Source organism: Helobdella robusta (assembly GCF_000326865.2).
Source record: "Helobdella robusta unplaced genomic scaffold HELROscaffold_29, whole genome shotgun sequence".
Classification (NCBI taxonomy): Eukaryota; Metazoa; Annelida; class Clitellata; order Rhynchobdellida; family Glossiphoniidae; genus Helobdella; species Helobdella robusta.
The window spans coordinates 1,619,877-1,641,187 of NW_008704475.1; the positions used below are offsets into that span (position 1 = coordinate 1,619,877).

The 21,311-nt window shown below is 35.5% G+C and overlaps 2 protein-coding genes across 2 annotated transcripts; one reads left to right on the forward strand and one right to left on the reverse strand.

Moving 5' to 3' along the window:
• Positions 1-1,654: 1,654 nt before the first annotated feature.
• HELRODRAFT_81102 (hypothetical protein) lies at positions 1,655-18,289 on the forward strand (the record flags this gene model as incomplete). The annotated part of the gene is made up of 6 exons (XM_009020855.1): positions 1,655-1,789; positions 2,386-2,521; positions 5,293-5,417; positions 6,484-6,575; positions 16,646-16,762; positions 18,025-18,289. Coding segments are annotated over 6 exons (870 nt in total), but the record flags the coding sequence as incomplete, so codon positions are not given.
• Positions 18,290-18,397: 108 nt separating this feature from the next.
• Positions 18,398-19,063, reverse strand: HELRODRAFT_174334 (hypothetical protein; the record flags this gene model as incomplete). The annotated part of the gene is made up of 2 exons (XM_009020856.1): positions 18,398-18,810; positions 18,868-19,063. The coding sequence occupies 2 exons, from the start codon at positions 19,061-19,063 to the stop codon at positions 18,398-18,400; spliced, it is 609 nt and encodes a 202-aa protein (XP_009019104.1).
• Positions 19,064-21,311: the final 2,248 nt, after the last annotated feature.

Below are 21,311 nucleotides of genomic sequence, written 5' to 3' on the forward strand. Positions count from 1 at the left end.
CGTATGAGTGCTCGAATGGCTGCTTCAGCTGTTCCAGAACAATCTAGAACATTCCCTAGATATTGAAACGATGTGACTTTCTCTACCTTAATGGCTTCAAAAACATTGCTATTTTATATATCGAATGAGCAAAGGCGATTGAGTCAGTGAAGAAAAGGGGGTTGAAATTTGTTGATTGTTTTATATGTGATAACAGTAGTTTTTTATTTGATTCATTGATGGATTGACAGCCGGTGCAGGTTAGCAAGAGAAAATAAACTAGAAGACAAATGAGGCAATTCTAGGACAAATATGGCTAGTCTGTTTAAAATAACTGAAGAAAGGAAATTAGATACGCCAAAATTCCACATAACAACTATTTTAACTGTGAAAAAAGGTCGAATGTGGCAAATAGACCAAATAATGTAATTGCATATTTTGACGAGAACAGAAGTCTGAACTTTGAAAAGTAACAATATAACAAAGAAGTCAAGGCTAGATAAAACAAGACAGCGTGCTAACGTAGAAACTATTTTAACTGTGAGAAAAGGTCGAATGTGGCAAATAGACCAAATAATGTAATTGCATATTTTGATGAGAACAGAAGTCTGAACTTTGAAAAGTAACAGCCTGCAGTTTAAGATAGGTTAATGTAAACAGTTTTGATTCAGCAATTGACCCGTTAGAAGGTGGTGAACGTTTTGTTAGTAACTATTGGTAGTTAACTATTACTAGTTATTAATCACTTGTCACTAATGACAACTATCAGAATGCCAAAGTTTTAGTGGCTGCAGATGTTTTTTGCAGATGTTTTCTCAACAGGAAACAACATTCAAGGAAAAACAAGTAACTAATCAAATGAATCAAATCAATAACCAACTAGGCAAGCATCATGACATCTTCCCCTGTTAACACAAAAAAGTAAATGGAATGATTACAGACCTGCAGAAACAAGGAATAGTTGAATCTCCAGTAAGCCCTTGGCATTTGTCAGTGGTTCTGGTAAAAAAAGCCGGTTTTGTATGAAAGTCGAATGACCTTACCAAAAAGGATTGCTATTCATTATCGAGAATTGGTGACATGGTCACATTATCAGGATCGTGGTGGTTCTCCACACTCGACCTAAGTAAAGATTAGCTATTGACAGGTGGAGATCAAGTAAAGCGATTATGAGAAGACAGCTTTTCGATAAGGCTAAAACATTTAAGGAAAACAAATCTACCTAGAGCCAAGACAGCTAAAGTCTTTGATGAAATGCATGCAAAGCCACCAGGAGGACATCTTTGTTTCAACAAGACAAAGTTTGTACTGGCTGAACGTTTGAGGACGTGGAAAATGGTACCGGAATTGTACCAGGTGCACGGCCGTGAAAGGGCCTAAGAGGAAGCTCGCAGGCCATTGCAAATTTACAATGTGGGTGCGCTATTTGAAAGAGTTACAATCGACATCTGTTTTGTTACAATATTTGAAATTTGTGTTTGTCTGATTGGTTTGTCGTTGTTATATGGTTGATGGGATTGTTTTTTAAAGCATTTGATTATTTTGTTTTGTATTATTTTTGTTTATTGTTTTTTAGCTGTCATTTATTTGAGATATTTTTAAATAAAATGAAGTTGGTTTGTTAAATTGATAATTGATAATTCGATTAAATTGATAAATAATAATAATTGATAGGGGAGAAGATGGATCTCTTCTAAAAAAAAAAAGTAAGAAGAAAAAGAAAGGTAAAGATGCAAATGCAATTCACAAATCGAGTGAAGAATCAGATGGACCTATATTAGATTGTGAATCAAAAGTTATAAATAATTCTGTTAAAATTGAAAAGGTAAATAATGGAAATATATATTTCCAATGTTGTATGCTTGCATTTTTTTATTAGCAAATATTTGTCCTGATCGAACATTCGTCCTGATCGAATATTCGTCGAAATTTAGGGTTCGGCGTCGGTCATGTTTAAAGGCAAGTAGCCGAATATTACAACGTTCATTTTAGCTATCTTATTTTTTGCTTAAGAAAAATAATTTTAATTATTATTAGCGGGAAATTTATTTCGCCCATCGTCACCGTTAAAATATCTGAAATTGAACAAGAAACTGTTGTATAGAAATTAATCGCCGATAATTTTTCGGCCAAATATACTAATTAGTGCATCTTTAGTTTTTATGCAAATTTAGATGTGGACTATTAGTTTTGCATGTTTTGTATGTTTAACTAGCTGATCTGCCCAGTGTTATGTACTATATTGTATTTGATTTAACCACCTTTTTGGTGTTGTAAAATTTATTATTAAGCTTTACTCGCGAAGTTTATAGCACTTATTCATTTGAAAAATGCTTATACACAGCTATAAACAACTACTAGTTTTTTGTTTCAAATGATTCCTTTTTTGTTTATTTAAAATTTTAGTTAAATACTAATCAAATGGACCCGGTCTGCAAAGCTGTTGACCTTTTAAAAATCAGCCATGCTACACCCAAAAGTATCGATGAGGCAAAAAAGAAACACTATCAATTTTGGGATACGCAGCCGGTCCCAAAGTTTGGTTAGCTTTGTTAGAAATTTTAAAACATTTTTTAGTATTTTAAGATATTTTAGTTATATCGTTAAATTAATATTAACATTTTTTAAAATTTGGATAGTGTTTCATACATGTACATTAGGTTGATCCAAAAAATTGAAACCGGATGTACCTTTTCTCCAAGTTGATATTTTTATGACGCTATATACAAGTAACATTTGCACAAAATTTTACCGCTGAAAAGCATTGTTTAGAGGTGGCACGAGTCAGTACAAAAATCAGTTAAATAATGTCCATTAATGTAGCTTTTGAAGAACTGGGCATTCGTTTCTGGTGATTCGACAGCAGGCGTAGGATGGACTGGAACTGCTCTTCATTTTTTTGTTGAGCAGCGGTTGTATTCCTGCAGAAGACTGATATTTCTTTCTGCCAAATCGTTGACAACTTTCATGCCATTAGCCCGATTTTAGAGAACTTTAAAATTTGGGTCTTCTGGCCACATGTCTGGCAGTCTGCTTAAGAAAGACTCTGCCACCAATCTGCAATTTTCAATAAGAAAGTCGAACAAGAACATACTCGCTTTTGTTACAAGATCCTCCAGCTTTAATTTTTGACCTGTTGTCGCTAGGCGTGGAGGAATCTCGGTCTACTGAGATTGCGTACCATCCATCAAACAATGCCAATTCCACCGACAGAAGCTATAAATGATTACAAAATGCTGCCTGCACTGTTGTTGCCACTTTTTGATTAGGATTCTTCTTCAGTACAGACAAAAGGTGAATGTCGTTGAAAGAGGCTTTGATTTCAAGCGGTGCTTCATTCCAATATCGGACGTATACCAGACACACGAATAAAAATGAATCAGTAACCTTCATGGCTTCACCTTTTTTCATTGGGAATTAGTTTTTGAATAAAATATTTTTTCAACGTGTAGATAACTTTTGAGCTTTTGCCATCATGATGCATTTGATGCATTTGACGGGGTGCAAAGAATGACACAGACACATTTTAAACCTCGCCGCCAAGGTGCAAGCGAGACAACATCAACAGTGCTCTATAGTCATCTCTCGGCTGTTGATGTTGTACAGCATGATTCAAATAACTCAGCATTTCTTCACGCAATTGAACCATAGTCGCATTCTTGAACATATGGTTTGACGCCTTTACAAATTTTGTATGATCTATGGTGACCATATTATTTGAAATCGTTTAAATAGAGTAATATCAGGACCAGTACTAGTACCGAAAATGCTGTTGAAGAGTTTGTGCAACATAATTTTCATTACATAATGGCGACAGGCAATCCAGATGAGTTCCTCCGCAAACGCTTCTTCAATTCGCATACATCCCGGCATTACTAGTTGCAGTGTCGAATAACAGTCCATTAATTTTCTAATTGAGATTTCACTTAGAACTGCCTCAACGTAAACTTTTGCTACCAACTCACCTTCCCCTTTTTTTATCTTAGCTTCTCACTTCCATATCCAGATACGAGGGCTGCAATTCGGCCAACAACTGACTTAACAAAGTTTTATAATAACTTCCCGTCTCAGTTGTCCCATTAAAGATGGTTATTCTTTCGCTTCTGCTGCAGCTTTTCTGCTTTTTCTAGATCTCTTAATTGAGCTACGGGTCAACGTAATATCAGTATATCATGTCCAAGTGATTTAGCAACTACTCCAACTATAAACGCGGCGCCCCAGTCAGTAACATTGATGCGATCCAATGCGCCGACAACATGTGAAAATAATAATGAAATCAATGTTTTAAATATATATAAAATGCACAACACTACAACGTCAGTGAGCATTTGAAATATTTGTTATGCTGTAAATATTTAAAAATTATTCTGACAATTTAAACGAATATTAACAGAAGATAAATAAATATTGTAATAAACACTTATATTGCGCGACCTCCTAATATTTAGATATCAGGCTGCAATTTTGCACAGTAACTGTGGGGCCATAATGAACAAAATATAACCATTGGACCTGGGATCCAAAGAAATTATTTTTTGTGTGGGACGGCGGACCATCCTAATGTACATGTGTTGTATGTATGTAACTAAGTATTGTGTATATACATATGTATTTATTCTTTGATGGGTGCTGGGAGTTTATGTCTTGGTCTATGTTTTTTCCAAATGATAATAATAATAATACAACAAACAACAACAACACACGTTTAGACGGCATTTTCCTCGAGATCGGGGGTTGCCGTTTGGCTACCTATGATGAAACCGAAATACCCCTCGACGCCATCCACATCTGTCACTCGCCTCAGTATCACGCAACCCCGCTTTCACCCTGTCCTTCTCCACCTGCTCTCTCCATCCCAATCGCGGACGACCCCTTCCTACCACTCCTTCAACCTCGAACTCCAACGCTCGCCTAATCCCGACCCTTTCATCCCTTCTCAACACATGTCCATACCGTCGCAATCTCGATCTCCTTATCAATGTCACAATGTCCTCATTTAGCCCCATCATCGACATCAGCTCTGTACTACTCCTCCTATCCTTCACTTTAACCCCACACATCATCCTCACCATAGCTCTTTCAGCCCTCTGCAGTACACTTTCCTCCTCTCTCCTCAACACCCAAGTTTCACCACCATATACCATCGCTGCTCTCACACATGCTTTATATACCCTCCCTATATAATAATAATAATAATAAAAGGGGAATTAAAATCGATTGTGAAAATTTTGTGTTTACATCGTGCGATGATTCAAATTTATTGTTGTTACAGCTGTCTTTTTAAAATACCAGCACATTAATGATATTTTACAGATGAAAAAATTGAAGAACATGGTCCAATAGATGTAGAAAAAACAATTGATGAAATAAGAAAAGAACCTTACAGCTTACCTGCTGGTTTTGTTTGGGATAATGTTGATATCAATAACCCTGTAGTGGTGAGTTTAATCATAATTTTTATTGCAATTACCTTTTTGTCATCCTTTTTGTCAATTGTCATCCTGATTGCATGAGTTGCTTGGGTTCTGTCTCACAGTCCCTTAACTATTAATTTTAAACGTTTTAGCGGATTCTAAATTTTTACTAAAAATCATTTGTTCTGCTTTTCCATGAGAGAAAGTTCAAATTTTATTATCTCCAGACCAGAAAATGAAAAAGACCAGAAAATTTAAAAAGTAACTTTTTAAAAGATTTTGATCCTAGCAAGCATTTAAACTTTTAAGAGCTTACATAAAAGTTGTTTTGCCAATTTATTGAGCTTTTGATGCATTCCAATTTAGTTCATAATCTTATGTCACTCGACATGTGTGTGTTTTTAATAAATCTATAAGATATGTTATTTCATTTAAGTAATATTTTAAAATAATGTAATATTTAATCATCGTTTATAATCCTCTTCCGCTACGGGTTGGACCTTAAATGTTAATTATTATAATTATTTTAAGTTATTGAATCACCTCTCGGACTATAATATTAACATGCTCTCTGACAAATTTAATAAAATTCCCAGGCCCTAGTTGTTGAAAGTTTTGTTATGGAACTTGAAAAAAAATAGTCTTAATATTTGATTGATGAAAAAACAGTTACTTTGGGAAAAATATTTTTAATATTAAGTAGTTTTAATGACACAATGGATGCAATTTTTGTTGCAATACAGCCGCAAGGTAAGTTGAAAATTATCAAAAATGACACAGAAAAGCTTGTGATGAGGTGCTCATGGCACTAACTACATTGTTTTAGCATTTTATAAATTGATCATCATACTGTCTCATACATAACGTCTTGTACTCCAATTACTGTTTTGGACTAATTTCAAAGATATTTTTTGTAATTTTCATTTCAATTTATTTATTTTCAGCTGTTCTATATAATTGAAATAGAAGGATACCTTTAGTTAGAACTTTTACATTCTATTTTTATTTTTACGTAATTGTTCAACTGTATCAAATATGAATGGTATTTTATAAAAAATGAGTTTTATAATTTTTATGAATAATCATGCAGCTGAAAGAAGTGTACACATTACTGAATGAGAATTACGTAGAAGATGATGACAACATGTTCAGATTTGACTACTCTCCTGATTTTTTGCATTGGTTATTTTATTTAACTTTTTTTTTTGTTAGTTTTATTTTATCCACTTTCAATTTTTATTGGTCTGTCAGTCCTAAAATGCTTTATTTACATATTTTGATCTGAGTGTGCTAAGAAGCTTGTTTTATCTGTTCATGAGATTAATATGTTGAAACCAAGATATATTATCATTTAAAATTACTTAAAGAAATGCAATGTATAATGACCCCCTCAAATGGTAGTTTTAGATCAATGTTTGAGGAAATAAATTTTTAATAAGCACATTTGGACCAAAAATTATTTCTCATAATTTATGATATTTTTTGTTGTTAAACCATTTTTTCAGGTTGAATATACAATGTTTTTTGAGGAATGGAATAAGTTGGTATCGTAATTTACAATTAAAAAGTTTTATTGCCTTGACCTGAAAATACAAACTGATATTTGTTGGATAAAAAAGTTTTTTACTTGAAAGGCAATCATTAATTAGACCAAATGATTTGCTGATAATAATGATGAATTACTTTCTTGATCCATGTCATATATATACAGATATATCATTATTAATATTGCTAGTTCGTTTATAGTTTTTCAATCTGGTGATTTCCATGTACAATGTTTGCTGTTTTTTCATGCTTCTCGCATACATTCTCTGAATTTGTGCATATTCCAGTAATCTTTGTTCTCTTTTATCCCTGCTTCTTATACCATATTTTTTATAACATTTTGCGGATCAATTTTATTAGATACCAATTTTACTATTCCAGCATCTAACTAAAATTTCAACTTCCTTTTTTGAAAGTGTTTCCATTATTTATTTTAATTGTTCAACTTGATCTGAATGATTTGTTGTTGGGCGCAAACTACTGTATCATCAATATCTCCTATGTATCAGTTAAATCTGACATACAACACTTAATTTCATACTGGGTCATGTTCAATTAGTGCCTTTCTTGCTTCATCACCAAGTATACATGCACTTTTTTGCACTTGACCCTATTTGCTGCACATAGAAATTTGCACAAACCAATTACATCATATCTGAACTTTTCTGGGTTTTTTAAACATTTTATGGCTGATACAACATGCGAAGTATAAAAATAAATGTGAAAGCAAATGGACTTAAAAATAATACTTGTACAGAATGAAAATAATGTTAGTGGAGATAACTGACAGGTATGAATTGAAATAAAATAACGACTATTTTAGAATTTATTTAATGAAAGTAACTTAAGTTTGGAGGCAAATATATTCATATTTAATGAAAGTAATTTAAAATTAATAAAAAAAGTTCAGTCATAAGGCAAAGTAAATAAATAAATCGGTGATACATCGTAATATAAAGTAAATAAATAAGAGGACAGTCCTAATATAATGTAAATGAATAAGAAATCAATCATAATATAAATTGATTAAAAAGGTTGTCAATCAAAATATAAAATGAATGAATAAATTTTTAATTAAAATATAAAATGAATGAGTTAAAATGTAAAATGAATAAATAAATGGTCAGACAAAATTAAATCTAAATAAATAAGAAGACAAATGTAGGTCATTAAAACATAAACAGGTACAGAAAATCAATCAATCAATCTTCGTTTTGCGTCCAGAGACCCGGTTCCCCGAAGTAGGACGTTGTTTTCTTTGCCATCAACTTTTTGCGCCAAATTAGACGATCAGTTGTATCCATTTCATTTAAATTTAGAGCTTTCATGTCTTGCTCGATTGTTTGCGACCAGGACTTCTTTGGACAGCCTTTGGGACGTGTGCCGGGTACTTTAATATCTGCAAGAGAAGTTATGGCACTGTTTCTACTTCGTTTGACATGACCAAACCACCTCAGACGGTGTTGCCGGCATTCATACTTTATATCATCTAAACCAGCACGACGCAGAATTTTGGTAGATTTGATGTGGTTCTTCAGACTAATTCGTTGCATCCATAGGAGTATTTTCATGTCGGTTCGTTGAAGTTGTTGTTCCAGTTTGGTTGTCATTGGCCATGTTTCTGCACCATATAACAACAGGTACAGAAAACCAATATATAAATAAATTAATTTTGAATAACAAAAAATTTGAGTAATTCAATCAATCAATGATCTTCCTTTGTCCATCAGGGGACCGTCGAGGCCGATGGTGTACATCTAAGCATACTTTTTACAATTCTTCTTTTTTCTTACCAAAAACCTTTTCTATCTTTGACCAGTTTTATTGAATTCAGAATACCAACACCAGTTCATTCAGTAATATCGTTTATCCATTTCTTTGCAGGTCTACCAACTTTTTTCTTCCAATCTCTTTTCTCATTAGTACCATCTTAATCAATCTGTCTTCGCTCATTCTAATTTTTTCTGTCTTCCAAGTTGATTTCTGATGGTTTTGTTCTTTACTTTGTGCCTCCAACTGATTCCCAACAAATTTCGGTGACACTTCATCTCAGTCTGTCTTTGTCTCTTTTTTTTATTGTCCATGTCTCACATGCATAGAGCAAGCTCAGAAAAACACAAGATTCTATCATTCTCAACTTTGTTTTTATAGATATATTTCCACTTTTCGATATTTCCTTCAATGATGCGAACATTCCATGGGCTATTGCTATCCTTCTGTCAATTTCTTTTGTACAGTTGTTGTCACAGGTTATAAAACTGTCAAGATACACAAACTGGTCTACTTGTTCGAGTTTTTCTGATTCTATCCGAAATTCCGCATTGTTTCTGCCTTTCGCGGTATTCATCACCTTCGTTTTGTCTTTTTTGAGATGCAACCCGTGATCTTTTCCACCAACATGTGTTAGTTCAATTAATTTCTGTAGACCTTCTTCACCTGAGTAGACCTGAGTAATTAATATATAAATAAATTAAAAGACGTAAAAATTAACGAAAATTATCTAATTCATGTGACAATAACTTTTGAAAGTTTACGATTGAGCTTTTCAATATTTCTAACAGTAATTTTTTATTTGTTATCCAATTTATTAAAATTTATAAGAAAATCGTTGGTGTTTATGGTGAAGCGTCTAGGCCATATTTTGATATTAGTCATCATCAGCGCTTGTATAGGGATATTTCAAGATTTTACTTTGCTTTGTTCTGTGCAAAGTGCTTTTATTCTGCTTTGTCCTGTCCGTTATTTGTATTTTGGTCTTGTCCATTTGTTTATATCTTTGTTCTGTTCATTTTCTTTCTTGCAAAGTCTTTCAATAATATTCTTCTGGTCGATAAAGCTGTTGCTATTTTTTACTGCTGGTTGATTTGCGGTTTGGTTTTTTTTTTGGTCAATGAAGATTGCTTCAGCAATTCTTAGATGGGTATGTTTCTTGTTACCGTATATTATACTAGTATTGTTTGCTAATATGTCTCATGATGTGATCGTTTGATGTATCATTTCTAGGTGAGTTCTAACGGTTCCTTCTCTTTTGTGCATAGTAAGGCGACGTGATAGGGATGTAGTTTTTGCATTTTGATAATAAATTCTCAGAGTTACTGAATTTCTACTTTACTTTATTTCTAGGCTTTTCGTTTTTGAAAATAATTTTCTCTTGAACAGATTCGTCTGTTTTAAATGCAGATGACATGCGGTTTCTGTAGTAGAAAATTATATTCTCGCCTTGTTTGTTGTTGTTATTATTGAAATGTTATAGTTTACGGTTGAAGGTATTTTGGATGGTATCTGTTTTGTAGTTGTGGTTGACTAGAACTTTAGTGATTTTAATTAGTTTCGTCTCGCGTCTGTTTGAATGAAAAATAGTTGTATGTATGTATGTATGTATGTATGTATGTATGTATGTATGTATGTATGAATGCATGCATGCATGCATGTATGTATGTATGTATGGTAAGGCGCCGGGTTTGGATGGGTTGCCTGCAGAGCTGTTCAAACACTGTGGTTTGCATCTTAGAAAGAGATTGGTGGAGCTTTTTGAACGCATGTGGGCAGAGCGGTCGGTCCTCCAGGAATTCAGAGACGCTCTGATCGTTCAAATATTTAAAAGAAAAGGTGATCGATCAAACTGCGACGACCACAGAAGAATCTCTCTGCTTTCCATACCTGGGAAGATACTAGCCAGAGTGATCGCTGAACGCCTGGCAAAACATGTCAACAATCTAGATATCTTTCCGGAGGATCAGTGTGGATTCAAAGCTGGACGCAGCACAACCGATATGGTGTTCACTGCGAGGCAACTGCAAGAAAAATGCCGCAAGCAGCAACGGGAACTGTATATGGTTTTTGTTGACCTGACCAAGGCATTTGATTCAGTTGATAGGTCAGCACTCTGGCGCTGCTTGTCAAAAATTGGTTGCCTCTCTGTTTTTGTTGCCGTTGTTCGTTCCTTCCATGAAGGTATGAAAGCGAGTGTGGTTGAAAATGGTGAACGGTCACAGGATTTTGAGGTTACAAATGGAACCAAGCAAGGATGCGTTATGGCTCCATTGCTTTTCAACATCTACTTTTCATTGATGCTCCGAGTTGCTTTTCGTCACGGTAGTGAGGGGATACCAATCTGCTATCGTATGGATGGGGATGTTTTTAATATTAGACGATTGCAAGCCAAGTCCAAGACACAGATCTCTGTTGTCCGGAACCTATTATTTGCTGATGATTGTGCACTGGTTGAACACACACAGGCCGAAATTCAGACGCTTCTATAAAACAGCTAAGAGATTTGGACTTACAGTCAGTCTGAAAAAAACTGAGGTCTTGCGTCAGAGCTACCCAGTTTCGTTGGGGGCAATGGCCCATGTGATGGCGGACGAATCGCGTCTCAATTCTGTTGATAGATTTGGTTATCTAGGCGGATATATCTCCAATAATGCAACTATCGATGATGATATTACAGCAAGGCTTGCAAAAGAGCACGGAATCACTATGGCCACCAAAATTGCGGTATACAGAGCAGTTGTGCTCCCTTCACTGCTTTACGGTTGCGAAACCTAGACGTTCTACCGTCGCCACATTCGTAGGCTCGACTAGTTTCATAAGAGATGCCTGCGCATGATTGCAGGTATCCGGTGGGAAGACAAGGTCCCAAACACAGTGGTTCTGGCAAAGGGCGGTATAATGGGTGTGGAATCGCTGCTGTTTCAGGCTCAGTTTCGCTGGATAGAGCACGTTATGCATATGCCAGATACAAGAATCCCCAAGCAGGTCTTTCTTAGTCAGCTAGCGTCGGGAAATAGACTGGCAAGTGGCCCTGTACGCAGATACAAAGACAGCCTTAAAGAAAATATGAAAAAATGTGGTCTAGACCCCAAGGCTCTTTGTGTTGATGCTCTGCGACGCTCGGAATGGAGAAGGTCTACCCAGTCGGCGGTTTCAGCTTTTGAACTGGCACGCACAGCTGCTCTCGCTGAAAAAAGGACTCGACGAAAACAGACGGCTCAAAGTTCAAAAATGGTATGTATGTATGTATGTATGAGAAAACATGGAGGAGGCGTTGGTTTCTACATCAAACAAAATCTTCATTATAAAATTCGTGATGACATAACAAATGTAAATGATGAAATTGAATTTTTTGTTGTAGAAATCTTGAATAAACCTGCCGTAAAAAATGTATTAATGATTGTGATCTACCGACCACCATCGCATGATGTTGAATCTTTCTTCAACTGTTTGGAACTGTCCAACAATGAAAACAAATCGATTATTCTGACAGGAGACTTCAACATCGATTTGTCAAATGCAAACAACAATAACAATAAAATAAATTTCTTACAGCTTTTGATCAGCTACAACTTACAACAAACAATATCTACTCCTACAAGAATTGAATACAACCGACAATCCATTATCAACAACATTTCCACAAATATCTCTGAAAGCATTGTAACATCAGGAGTTATTACCCACCATCTTTCTGATCATTTGCCAATTTTCTCCATTTTTAATCAAACAAATAATGTCCAACAAAAAAACAAAGCTAAAGTACCTTCAGAAAAATTTTCATACTCATCTAAACGAATCAATGATCTGAACGAACAAGACTAGCAAGCGGTATACAACATAAAAACGTTGATGAAGCATTCTAAACTTTTATAAGTTTGTTTCAAAAAAGTTTCTATGAAAGCTGTCAAATCACCAATCGTAAAATCATCTCGAAATCACTAAAAGACAAACCGTGGGTCACTTCAGAATTGAAAAACTTAATCAAAAAACGAAATAAAAGCTACAATAAATATATCTTAAATTCCAATCCATATAACTTAAATAAATTCAAATACTTCAAAAAAGCATGTTATAAATTAAATAGAGTTTAAAAAAACATTATTACTACTCTCTTTTTGAAAAATATAAAAAAGACTGTAAAAAAAACATGGGCCACCTTGAGTGAACTGAAAAATGGGAAGAACATACAGGAGAGTGTGCATCAAATAACGAAAGAAGATTCTGAAATATCAGATCCAGCAAATGTTTTGAACAATCAATCATTTCGTCAACTTAGCACCGAACTTATTGCAGTCGATCACACAAAATTCCCACTGGAAGAATTATTTTAAAACGTCTGTATCAAGTTCATTTTTCTGTAGATACGTCACAGCAAATGAAACCATCGCAGCAACAAAATCTCTGAAGCAAAAAAAACATCAAGCGGTTTCGACAACATACCATCAGAAATCGTCGTCTCCACAATCCATTCAACTGCTTCTGTTTTAGAATATTTGATAAATCTGTCCTTCGAAATAGGTTCATTCTCAAGTTGCTTCAAAATTGCGAAAATAATCCCTGTTGAAAAAGTTAAAAAAAAGTACAGATTTATCAAATTTTCGACCAATAGCTTTTCTGCCTACCACCTTTTCGAAAATTTTGGAAAAAAATCATGCATCAACGAATGAGTAGTTTTTTACAAAAAAACAAAATTTTATCAAATTGTCAATTCGGCTTCAGAGAAAAAATACTCAACAGAACTAGCAATCGTAGAGTTGATTCGGAAAATTGGTTTCCTTGCCGAATGTAAGAAATATATAATCGGCAGATGCTTGGATCTATCCAAAGTATTTGGTTGCATCAACTACAACATCATGTTGAAAAAGCTTGAAAAGTATGGCTTCAAAAGCACGACACTCCAATGGCTACGAAGTTATTTGACGGGAAGAAAACAATTCGTTTGTGTGAATAACGAAACCTCTGGCATGCTCAACAACAACCATGGTGTCCCTCAAGGTAGCATCCTGGGTCTGTTGTTGTTCATCCTCTACGTGAACGATTTACCAACTGCATCAACGTTCTTCGATTACATCATTTACGCGGATGATACAAACGTCTTCAGTAGCGGCAAATCAATCAACCAGCTCATTGAAAACATAAACGAAGAGTTGAAAAATATCGTCTGTTGGTTCGAAGCCAACAAATTTACGATAAATTTATCAAAAAGCCAGGTAATGATTCAATACCTCAACTACAAAGAACCCTACAAAATCAAGTTAGGTGATGATACAATTGAAAAAACGAAACGCTTGAAATTTTTAGGCGTTTATTTTGAGTCAAAACTTTCGTTCAAACGCCACACAAAATATATTGCAAATAAGTTATCAAAGACAATAGGAATGATAAATAAAGTAAAATCATTCTTTCCTAGGAAATGTCTGAACTTGCTGTACAATTCTCTGTGCACGCCGTTGATAACTTACTGTAACACAATCTGGGCGTCATCGTATCACGCAACCACGATGCCAATAGAACGTTTGATGAAACGAGCAGTTAAAATTGTGACAGGATCAAAACGAAAGGGCCACAGTCAACCGCTCTTCAACATAACGCATAATATAAATTTTTCGAAGTTGAACATATATTTTGAGATGATCTTCGTGTACAAACAGTTGACGAACAGATTGCCAGAGTTGTTTCAAGATTATTACAGGATGAAAAAGCAATCTCGAAAACCCAACAATCTCGTCTCTAACAAATCGAAAACGAACATCATGTTTTCACACATTTTTTGTAAAGGGCCAAGAACTTGGAACGAAATCGTAAACAGCGGTTTCGATGTTGATTTAAATTCATTGCATAGTTTTAAAATAAAACTGAAGAACTATCTAATTAAACATACGTGACTGTCATAATCTTACTCACAAATGCTATACTATATAAATACTATATAGACATGGAAAACTTATATAACTTTTTTGATTAAAAACTGCCAATTTTTACTTATTTATGTTATTCTATTTATACTATTGAATAATTTTTGTTATATGATTCATGAAATAGAATTATTATTTTATTTACTGAACATTTTTGTTTAAACACGGAACATTTCTGATTAGGTGGCCATACAAAAATTTCTATACAAATTCTATTATGGTCTTCCTGCTTTCTTATTATTTTTGAGTATTGAGAAGCAAATAAAATTTCGTTTCGTATGTATGTATGTATGCATGTATGTAATGTATGTATGTATTATTATTTGGAAACTTATAAAGCGCCGATTATAACACTTACAGTTGTTCTCATAGGCGCTGTTATGCTTTATAAAAGAAGCAAGTTTTTAAAATTCATATTCGAAACAAGCGTGTTTCAAGTGTTTTGAACTGACCCAGTGATAATCCAGTTTGACGCAAGCAACAAGGAAGAGCATTCCAAACAGATGGACCACTGCAGAGAAATTACGCGAACCAATCTTAAGCTTGTGACCAACGTATCTTATCACTACTTGATCTCAAATCATAGTCACTCAACACCTCCTTTGTTTGCAAACATCTATCAGCCAAATATTTGGCTGCCAAATTGTTCAGACATCTAAAAACCATAACAGCAATTTTAAAAATAATTCTCTTATGAAAAGGCAGCCAGTGGAGGCAGCCAGTGTATGTATTTATGTATGTATTTATGTATGTATGTACCAGCCAATGGTTAAAAGCAACAGTCATAAAAACCATCATTTTGCCCAACTCGCTTGCTAATGTTAGTTTATGGGTTTATGTAATGTGTGTATGTATGTATGTTTGTTTGTATGTATGTATGTATGTATGTTTATTGGTTTTTATGTATGTATGCATCAATCAATCTTCGTTTTGCGTCCAGAGACCCGGTTTCCGGAGGTAGGACGTTGTTTCCTTTGCCATCAACTTTTTGCGCCAAATTAAACGATCAGTTGTATCCATTTCATTTAAATTTAGAGCTTTCATGTTCTGCTCGAGTGTTTGCGACCAGGACTTCTTTGGATGACCTTTGGGACGTGTGCCAGGTACTTCAACATCTGCAAGAGAAGTTATGGCACTGTTTCCACTTCGTTTGACATGACCAAACCACCGCAGACGGTGTTGCCGGCATTCGTCCTTTATATCGTCTAAACCAGCACGACGCAGGATTTCGGTAGATTTGATGTGGTCCTTCAGACTAATTCGTTGCATCCATCGGATTTTTATGTCGGTTCGTGGATATACTAGATTCCAAATGTCACCAGTGCGTATCGGTTTTGTGATTTCTTCCATCACAGTTATAAATAACAGTGGACTGAGAATCGAGCCTTGGTGAACTCCAACGCCGATGTCAAATGCACCTGTGTTCCCAACCGTTGTGCTGACAAGAGTCTTAGTATTCGTATACATTTCCATCACAAGTCGGACAAGATATTCTGGAATGAGTTGTCGACGTAGACTCCACCTGATTGCTTCACGGGGAGCTCGATCAAATGCTTTTTCAAGGTCTACAAAATTGTGTGATAGTTGTTGATGCTTTGCGAGGTACTTCTCTTCCAGTTGCCGAAGGATGTGAATTGCATCAATTGTTGATTTCCCAGCTAGGAAACCTAATTGTATGTATGCATGCATGTATGTATGATAAGCTGTTTCGTAAATATATTCCCTCCAAGTTCAAATTTTTTTTAAACAAAAATTATTGCTATTGTTTATTCCTTTTTCTTTGAACTTGCTTTTCGTGCCATCTTGTCGCGCGAGGCCTCTCGTGCCGGCTCTGATCAACTTCTGATGCATCTGGCGACTATTCTGATGAGCGCATACGTAAATGTTAATTATACTATAAAATTTAGAAAAATGAGGATCTTTTTTGAGAAAAAGGGGCTTTTAAATTTTGCTTATTGAAGATATTTACTGTATTTAAGTTGAAACTGAATATGATTGAATGTATAATTTTTCAAGGGCCCTGCAGCCACCAGGTTGGAAGCCTGAGTGGCACATTGGTGTCAGAGTACAAAAAAGTTCCAAACTCATTGGATTTATTAGTGCCATTCCTGCCCACATCAGGGTTTATCATCAGTTAGTTTTTATTATTTTCATCAAGGTCATTACTATATGCATTCATTTACTGATTTATATGCATAGTCTACACATCTCTGCTCAATTCATTCTTATTACAGTTATTCTCTTTATAATTACTTTACGAAGTATCATAACAATTTAATTAGAGGTATTTTTTGTATTTCTGTTGATAAATCTGTAATGCAAAAATTGTTTTTCATTATTCAACCAAAGCATATATAATAATTCTTTTGATTGATGAATGTGAATCCATTTTATTTAAATAACATTTCGAGCTGTCTATCTGCATTCTTTACCACCCTCCATCCTGTTTGCTGTTATACATTTGTTGTTCGAAGTTTCTCATAAAACTTTAGAACTAAATATAAATAGTTGATGTGAAAGGTTGTAGTTGGATTGGAGATGCATCAAGTTGAAAATGCAGTGATAAGAGTTTTATTTGGTGATCTTCAAATTATCTAAAGTAGTAACGTACATTTATGGAGGCTTAAGGCTTATAAGCTTATGATAGTATTTATAGATGAAAAAAAAATACAAAAAGATTGAAAATTGTGTTTGTTAGTGCATGGCATAGTATTAACTAAAAGAAAAGAAAAATAAAATATGCAGTTTGATTTTACTCTATGGATAAAAATTAAAAGAAAAGATGCAGTTTTTTTTGTCTTTAGCCAGGAAAAAATCTTGTTTTATGGGAACTCTTTCACTGTAATGTAATGCAAAAGAAGGTCAATCAAATGTGGCAGTCGGGTAATCAAGTAAAATGTTTGTTTGAAAGGGTAAGGTCATTTGAAAAGGTGAGGTCGTGTGAAGATGTGAGAACATTTTGAAATAATGTCATCACTTGAAATGGTGTGATTATTTGAAAAGGTGTAAATAACGTATTCAAAAATTTAAGGTTATTTGAATGATATTGTTCATTTTAAAAAGTATTGTATTGAATGAGTGATGTCATTTGATGGTGTGTAAGATTTGTAAGATGGTGTGTTTGATTGTGTGTAGTTATTTAAAATCGAGATGTCATTTAAGAAGGTGAGGTCATTTGAAAGAGTATAATGCAATCATTTGAAAGAGTATAATGCAATCATTTGAAAGAGCTTAATGCAATCATTTGAAAGGGTGTGGTCTTTTTAACAAATTTACGTTAGGGAATACAATCAGAATATGGACACATAAACTATTTCCTTTTCTAGTCAAGCAGTTCATCCATTTAGCTACTTATTTTTTAAATCAGTTAAATTTTATTTCTAATTACTTTACAGCAAACAGTTGATGGTGGAAATAAACTTTTTGTGTGTTCACAAGAAATTGAGGGCGAAACGAGTGGCTCCTGTTTTAATCAGGGAGGTGACAAGAAGAGTCAACTGTTTTGGCATTTTTCAGGCTGTATATACTGCTGGGGTCGTTCTGCCAAAGCCTGTGTCTTCCTGCAGGTTTTTATTGCTTTTATTCATTATAGCTTATTTCAGTGCATTGCGCTTTTGCTCAGGTGCCGATTTAATGTACTACTTGAGACCCCAGTTTTGATACTTGCACATGTGGCTTTGCTTTTTATTTGTATTTATATTTAGAAATATTTTTAAAAATATTCGATAAAATAAAATAATTTAATTATTGGCGTAATTTACAGTGATCCTATTTCCACCTTCTCGATGCTTCGACCTTCTTGATACTTCGACCTTCTTGATGCTTCGACCTTCTTGATGCTTCGACCTTTTTGATACTTCGACCTGCCTGATGCTTCGACCTTGATGCTTCGACCTTCTTGATGCTTCGACCTTCTTGATGCTTCCACCTTCTTGATGCTTTGACCTTCTTGATGCTTCCACCTTCTTGATGCTTTGACCTTCTTGATGCTTCCACCTTCTTGATGCTTCGACCTTCTTGATGCTTCCACCTTCTTGATGCTTTGACCTTCTTGATGCTTCCACCTTCTTGATGCTTCGACCTTCTTGATGCTTCCACCTTCTTGATGCTTCGACCTTCTTGATGCTTCCACTTTCTTGATGCTTCAACCTTTTTGATACTTCCACCTTCTTGATGCTTCTCTATTCTTGATCATTACAAGTTATTGATTATAAGAAATATTTGTAATGGGCAATTACCTGTTAAAAAGTGGAAGAAAATTTTTGAATTATTATTTTGTATAGCTTTATCATCCTTTAATTTTTTTTTAATTTTCATTCCAACAAGATTGGCCCACCATTTTTCAACTTTGATCGGCAGCAGTTTCACAAATAACATTTTTTTTAATTCAATAATTATGTTACCGGCAGTAGTATTATTGAATATATCTGCCATTGCAGGAAATTAGTTTTAACTTAATTCCTTTATGTAGTTGTGATTGCAGTTCAATTTTTAATGAAGGTGCATTGACTGAGGGCTCTCAAAAAATTTGAAACCATCCCAAAAAACAATCGATGATAGCAAATAGCTTAATAAATTAACTTTTTACAATTTATAAAAAACCATGACTTAATTAAATAAAATATCGGACTGTTCTATTAAATCATATGCATATAATCGCACATACATCACCCGTTTCGATAAAAAAAAGTCATCAAACAAACCTGGAACTTAATAGAAGAATGTCTCAACCATGTTGTACTCCAACTCCCACAGCAACATTGCACTCTGACGGCAGCATGGACTCTGATAAAAAAACTATTTTAATAATGCTTGAAATAAAAGTACTTGTGCTTGAAAACATTTATCTCTGATACATTTACATAATCTCACCAAACATTCTCCCTACTGCCTTTTTATAAAGTTTATTCAAAATTTATTGTCCTGGTTATGACATTAAACTGACCCTCACTGCCTTGTGAGTGATGTTGGATCATCAAAGGCTAGGCCCACCGCTTATAACTGGTTTGCGTAAGGAAGGGCGTCCTGCTTAAAAACTAGCCAAAAAATAATACTTATGATGACGGAAATAACAATGGCCCTCAGTATCCGGCAGAAGAGGGTGCGAAGAATCTCCGGAGACCCAGTCCATGGGGTTGTGGTGCAAGGCCCTGTGGACGGTCTGGCTACTGGCACCCCATTCTATACTGTGGCGGTGCAAGAAACTATAGATGGAAGGACTACTTGTAGACCAAGGGGTTGGAGGTTTGGTACCTGGAATGTAGGCACGTTGGCAGGAAGAAGTTTGGAAGTGGTGGAGGAGCTGCAGAGAAGAATGGTTGACGTGGCTGCATTACAGGAGATCAGATGGAAGGGTGAGGGTACAAGGTTTGTGGGGGCTAAAGGTGGAAGATATAAGTTGTGGTGGAAGGGGGATGATGGTACGGGAGGAGTTGGTGTGATGGTAAGAGAAGAGTTGGTGGGGAAGGTGTTAGAAGTGAGGCGGAGAAGCAATGGTGTAATTGTGGTGGTGATGGTGTTTGGAAAAGTAATAGTGAGGGTGATATCAGGATATGCTCCGCAACAAAGTAGGAAGGAAGAGGAGAAGGATAGGTTTTATGATGATGTTTCTGACGAGATTGGGCAAGCGGGGTTATCCAAGTTTGTGGTGTTGTTGGGTAATTTGAATGGTCATGTGGGAGCGGATGCAGACGGATATGAAGGTGTACATGGGGGATGGGGATATGGTATACGGAATGAGGAAGGGCGTAGAGTGTTGGAGTTGGCGGATGCACATAGCATGGTGATGGGGAATACCTGGTTTACAAGGGAACCAGCGCGATTGATTACATATAGGTCAGGGGAGCATAGGTCAATGATAGACTATATATTGGTAAGGGCCAAACATAGGAAGTATGTGAAGAATGTGAAGGCGATACCTGGTATGCTGCAGCATAGTATGGTTGTGATGGATGTGACATCAAAAGAAATTGGGAGGAGGAAGAAGGATAAGTTTGTGGCAAAGAGAAAGACATGGAAGTTGCAGGATGCAGAGGTGAGGAAGGCATTTGAAGTGAAGGTGGCTGAAAATTGGGAGAGTGGTAAGGATGGAGATGTTTGGGAGAGATACAGGGACTGTGTGTTGGCTACGGCAGATAAAGTATGTGGATGGACGAAAGGAAAGTGTAGGCATGGTGAGACGTGGTGGTGGGATGAAGATATAAGAACGGTTTTGGAGATCAAGAAGGAGAGGTTTAGGGTATGGAGAAGGGACATGACGGAGGAAGCGGAGTCTGAGTATAGGAAGGCTAAGAAGGTTGCAAAACAGGCAGTGGCAACTGCAATGACGAAAGCATCAGATAGGTTAATGAAGGAAATGGAATTTGATGTGAGTTCGAGGAAAATGTTCAAAGTAGCAAAGCAGTCAATGAGGGATAGGAAAGATATTATAGGGAATGGATATGTTTGGGATGGATCTGGCAAGTTGTGCATAGATGAGGAGGAAAAAGCTCAGGTGTGGAAAGCTCATATGGAAAGGTTGATGAATGAAGAGAATGAGTGGGATGGAGATGTGGAATCCGCGGTCACACACGGACCTATAGAGAAGGTGACGATGGAGGAAGTAGAGAAAGCAGTTAGAGAAATGAAACTAGGTAAGGCTACAGGGGTTTCGGAAGTGGCGGCAGAATATTAAAAGCGAGTG